Source organism: Culex pipiens, chromosome 2 (assembly GCF_016801865.2).
Source record: "Culex pipiens pallens isolate TS chromosome 2, TS_CPP_V2, whole genome shotgun sequence".
Classification (NCBI taxonomy): domain Eukaryota; kingdom Metazoa; phylum Arthropoda; class Insecta; order Diptera; family Culicidae; genus Culex; species Culex pipiens.
Window position 1 is genome coordinate 145,816,164 of NC_068938.1, and position 6,000 is coordinate 145,822,163.

General features: G+C 38.6%; 1 protein-coding gene across 1 annotated transcript in view; it reads left to right on the forward strand.

The window, feature by feature from the left end:
- LOC120420394 (uncharacterized) overlaps positions 1-5,545 on the forward strand; it is a 54,157-nt gene extending 48,612 nt beyond the window's left edge. Inside the window, exons 5-7 of the mRNA XM_039583407.2 lie at positions 911-1,095; positions 5,014-5,112; positions 5,325-5,545. Of these exons, the coding sequence (XP_039439341.1) occupies positions 911-1,095; positions 5,014-5,112; positions 5,325-5,389 (349 nt within the window). The 3' untranslated portion in view covers positions 5,390-5,545. The remainder of the gene's footprint in view (positions 1-910; positions 1,096-5,013; positions 5,113-5,324) is intronic.
- The last annotated feature ends 455 nt before the right edge of the window (positions 5,546-6,000 follow it).

A 6,000-nucleotide genomic window follows, 5' to 3' on the forward strand; every position in this document is an offset into this window, starting at 1 on the left:
TCGTCACGTAGTCTGTCATGTTTATCACCGTAACCGGGTTGATACTCCATGGCGGCTCAGCAGCAGCAGCTCCTCCGAAAAAACTGCGAACGAAAACTTTCTCCTCTCCTCGACCTCTGCCGCCACCTGCTTTGCACTTCCCTGTAAAATAAAAACTTTATTAGGTACTTTAAAACACTTAAACATGGATCTTACCTTTAAGAATGAAGAAAACTCGATACATAATATAAATTTTATGAAAAAAAACTAAGAATTAACTGTTCATTTAACGTAAAACGAGAAAAAATTGTTTTTGGTGCAAAAGTCCTAACACGATATCATAATTTGTTTTGGTTTGGCCTGCGAGCCTAAACACAAAAGAACAACAAAAACAAATCCTGACGTCGTGTTTGGCCGTTTGACATAGGGCCAGATGGAAAATGAAACACGCTAATGTTTACAAAGGCGCTAAAACGCAAAGGGCTTAACCGGTCCCGCATGTTGTTAACTTTTTTAAAAGGCCAATGTAATTTTATCATCAATTTTACAGCAATAATGAAATGTTTTCATAAAATTGAATACGGGGAAGCATAACAATACTAGTTTTACGTTTTTTATTCGAATAATATCCACAGTCAGCCAAATAAGTTCGAAATAGGAATTGAAAAACTAACCGCAGATTTCATCCTCGTTTTTCTCAATGTTTTGAAAAATGACAACGGCCGTTTTACAATGTTTTGCTTGAATTCGATTGAGTGTGGTGGTAAACTAGATAAAAAAAGATACTCAAAAAAATGTTTAATGAAAGAACAATTATGTTTTCAAAACTATAAGAATACAAAAAAAAACTTTTGATGCACGAAAAGCATACATTTATGAAACACATTTTTGTCAACCACTTGCTAAAATATCTAATTCATCCCACAAACAGGGTCAGTGGCGACCTGCTCCTGGTAAGCTCACGCACCATCGTCGTCTCCGATCGGCACCACATGTACAACAAGACGGTGTACGGACTCATCGACAAACACCTGCTCATCTCGCCCACCTCGATCGGATGTGTCCTGACGGTGGCCGGTTCGAGCTACGTCCGGAAGCGCGAAACAATTTATTACGGTGAGGCTTACTTTCTCTCTCTCTCTCTCTTACACACACACACACACACACACACACACACACACACACACACACACTTTTTTTTTATATCTTTCTGAAGTCAATAATTGATTGCGTTGAGAATTCCCAAGCGGGAACAGTTCTCTCAAAAAGCAACATGTTAGCGATTTTTGGATGTTTTTTTTTGTCTTTCATGAAACACCAAAAATTTACAATATTATTCGTTTACATCAATTCACTTACATTTCTGGAGTTTTTTTTTTTTGAAAAGGTCCAATAAACCAAATTTTCAGTTTTTGCTTTTTGGGTGTTTTTGAAGCCGCCTTGAGTCAGAGGTATTAAAAAACACCCAAACAAACACTGAAAATTTGGTTTATTGGACCTTTTCAAAAAAAACTCCAGAAATGTAAGTGAATTGATGTAAACGAATAATGTTGTAAATTTGAAAGGCAAAAAACCCTTCAAAAATCGCTAACGTGCTGCTTGTCTAATTAACTATCTAGTTTACTATACTACACTGAAAAAATATTATGTTTTCAGTTATGAGCAATGTAATTCAGTACATCCAGTTGAAATGTGGTCAAAGACAATCTTATGGGAAATTGGACGATTGGATTTTCGAGACTGAAAAATCAAGTTTGTCATATAGAAATTGCCAAAAACCATCAAAAAACCTATTTATCAACATTTTTATTTTTAAAGCCGCTGTAACTTCACAAGGATTGGACTTCGGACAATGGTTAATATGGAGATTTTTATGTAAAATTGTCTGGAGAATCGACTCTCGTGTTCGGTTTTTGAAAATTTTGAAGTTTAGAGCACTTTTCAAAATAACAGTTTCAGTAAATGATTTTTGTACTTTTTTAGGTGAATTGCTCCATCCTGCATTTTTCGTGAGTCTTTTTGTAACATCTTAGGCTATTTTCACAACAATTTTGAACGAAAAAAAAATCGTGGATTCACCTTCAAATTTGACTTTTAAACTTAAAAATCAAAAAATCTCATAAATGTGGAGTGTTTTTTTCTTTCAGTGTATTTTTTTCGGAAAGCCCGTCAAATTTCCTACAAGTTTATCTTTGACCACTTTTTGATTCGATGCCACCACGGCTTCGAGATACAGCAATATTTAAATTACGAAATACAAAAATACTTACGCCCATCTCAAATGTCATTATCGAGTGTAACTGGCTCCATATACACAAAAATGGCTTATAAATGCCTAGGATAACATGTCTACAAAGTTTCATTGCAAACGGGAAGGGGCGAGAAAAATGTACCTAAAAATATCTTGCTTTGGGCTGGAATTGCTCTACCACCCAGTGAGAATTTGACCTAAAGCTTTGAATCTTTTTAGATTAAACATCGAATGCCATTTTTTTTTATTACAGAGGTACATTATGGGCCGCAAGATAATTATATATTAGATATTAGATATTAGAAAAAAATAAAGAGTACTCAGTATTTAATGTAAGTCTTAATGATTAACTAAAAAAAATATGTATCTATATTGCACTTTGTGGATCTATCATGAGAAGCCAGAAAGAACACTTTCACGCGCAGCGTGAAACGCGCAAGTGTAAATGTGCTGGCGTTTATGCTTCGACTTTACGTCGATCTTTCGAGTGAGAACGAGCCGGGACTTCAAATTTGATGTTCAGTATATGATTCTGTATAAAACCAAACATTTAATAGGAAAAAAGGGAAAAATAAGAAGAAAAACACTAATATGGCTATATCTCTGCAAATAAATTTTGGAAAAGCTTAAAATTTTGAGCACAAGCAGTTTATGGCGCATTTTTGCGAATGGCTGCTTCTTTCTTTTTTTCTTTCTTTTTCCTAGGGGTTGGACAGAGTAAAAATTTTAACCATTCGTCAATATATTGACGTTGTTATTGATCTACACTCAACCCCCGGTGGTTGGTCACTTTTTCGTTTGACACTTTTTTAGTTTGTACCCCGTTGGTTGGTCAAAGTCAAACTAAAAAGTGACGAACTGTCACTTTTTACACGGCGCTCACGCATACTATCAAAACAAACGTTTGGTAGTGTGTGTGAACTCCGTGTAAAAGGGGTGTCAAACTAAAAAGTGACCCCGTTCGTTTGACAACAGTTGGTGTCAAACCATCGGGGTTTGAGTGTATTGGTCAATATATTGACGAAAAACTTTTCGACCTGCATTTGGACACCTTGGTTTGACAGATGACAGACAAAAATAACAATCGCATTTTGACAACAGAATTTTTTTTGCGTTTTTGAGCAATCTTTGGCAACATTCTAAAATTATTGGAAAATAGACTTGCTTATTCCAAAGTTGGGTCAACTCGGGCCATCGGAAGAGAGAGCTCGTATCGCATCGTACAATTTGCCGGGTTAAACGTAGTTAAAACGGGAGAATGTTTCAGAGCAGCAAGCAAAAAAGCACCTCCAGTACAGCTTGCGAAGGAGGAGGCAGGATTTTAACGGGTTTCTCGGTCGGCAGGATTTCTCAGGTTCTTTTCAACATTGTGGGAAGGATAGGAAAGCGCAAGCTCAACTTTCTTCTTTTCCGCGTCTGTGCCCTCAATTGTAGAACCCGGCGTTCTCTGACGCATATCGTGGTCTAACTTGACGTGCCGGAACACGCGCAGCTGACGGCCAGAATGCACTGGCTGCAGAACAGTCCGCACAGAGCCACGCAAGAAAACGTCCACAGTAGGAGGAAGGTCCATAGCAGGAGCAGGATGTAGTCTCCCGACCAGTGCACAGGATTGGCAAGGTTTCGCCTTGAAGGTGGACAGAAGCGACATGACTTGTACCGGTCTATGTTGGCATGCCGAATTCCGGTCACAGTTAAAATACAAATTATCCTTCACATTTGTTTCTTCAAAAACACCACGTTCATTTTGTTTAATTTTAACTTCCAAAAACAAAACTTTATTTGAGGATTTCATGCCGACTCTTATAGAACAATGACAATTTAAACCAAATGATTACGTTTCCACGCTCCAAAACATGAACCGCTCGGAGACATCTTTCAAGTTGCTCACGTCCCAGATGGCATCGGCAAAGTTGGGCCACCACGTCGGTTCTGAATAGAGGTGGCCTCCAGTGGATCCTGGTTTGGGCAGGCCATAACCAAAGAGATTTCGTCTTCTTGAAGCCCAACTCAAACCCTCGACGGCCACGGCGGTGACTTCCGTCTACTTCTTGGTAATCTCCAGCCTATGAAAGTCCCGCTCGAGGGTATTCTTCAGCTTGGCCAACGAATCCGACTGGTCGCGAGCGAGAAGTCTTTCCGGAAGATCGAGTGGATGATGTTACCACCGCGGTAGAACTTGATGGCACCGTCCAGTTGGATAATAATCGTTAGAGAGGTGCAGATTCGTGACGTAGACTTTGTGGTTCTTCTGGTGACGAACCTCCATGATCTCCCGGCTCCAGGGCACCGAAATCCTACGGCAAGTTCAGCAAGATTGTGCATTTTACGGCAAACGCAGATGGTAAAAATTTCCGTGATTTTACTCCCTGTGTATGGTGCTTGTGTTGTGTTTACATTTTTTTGACAATTCAACCTGACAACGTTCTTGGATCAAGGTTCCATAATACAAGGTAAGGTTGCGTTAATATATTGACGAAATATAAACATGTTAACCAACTACTGTTAACCTATTGACGGAGTTGTCCGACCCCTAGGCTTTTTCACACTTTCATTATTTGAACCTCGTCATTGAAAATTTCCCTTTTGTTCTGTTGTGAAGAAAGTCAATTGATCTACAATCCAAAATATTTTTCGCAAATATTTTAATTTGAAAAAAAAAACATTTTCATCGATTGAAAATTATCAAACAAAATACTATTTTTACCCATTTTGTAAAGAATCCCACACGCATATACCACATCCGCTTACGGTGCCGGCAAACTTTTTCCCCCTCCTTTCAGATCCCACCCAATTGACGCGCTGGAGCCGGCTGCGGATGGACGAACGGGGACGGTTCGAGATTAGCGATGGCAGCAGCGGAATCAGCATCACCACCTCCGGTACGGAATTCTATTTGGCCTAATTAGGCGCGAGTGGCATTTTGCGCGATTGCCTCGCATATCCCTTTTCGCAATTTGATTGAACGATTTCGGTTTGATTGATGTGTGCGAGTGATGCTGCGCGGGAGAGAGTATAGTGTCTCTCTGTCGGGATATTGATTCAGCGATTTAGTATGTTGCAGGGAATTTCAATTTTCGTTCTTTACTTCCAGGTCAACTGCGCAAGGTTTGGCTTTTCGCCATCGTTGTTGCGGTCACAAGGTTCGGATTGGTTTAGCGGAAACGGCTCTGAAAGAGCAACGAAACCGTGCTGCTGAGTAGACTAGATTGTGTAGTTTTGTAGGAAGATGACTCTTGAGTTTGGAAAACCGATAGCTTTAATAAATGACTCGATTTTTATTCCACGGTAAAACTGTCGCATCAATTCAAAGTAAATAATAATCACAATAATCCATAATAGAGGAAATTCTCATATATGTTTTGCAGGTTAAGCGCTCGCTCCTTCAACCATTTTTTTTTTTTTGCTTATCGTCACTCGATTTCAGCTGAAAAAGCTTTTTATGAGCTGTAATTGAACGTCAAAGTGATGATATGTCAACATTAGAGGCACGATGGAATTAGATGCTGTCCCCCTAATTTTTCCAAATTCAAATTATTTTTTAAACTTAAATTGATAAAAAATGTTCTGATATTTGGTATTTTCTATATTCTAATTAAAACAAAATACTCTCCATTAGGCTGGTACAAATATTTTTAAAAGTTTTTGTCACCCCCTCCTTCAAAATTGGCCCGAAAAAACAGGGGGCAAAAAAAAATTTTTACAATAAACTTCAAAATTTCAATGAAAGTTCAAGTGCAACCAGCTGAAATCAAATTAAAATACATTCC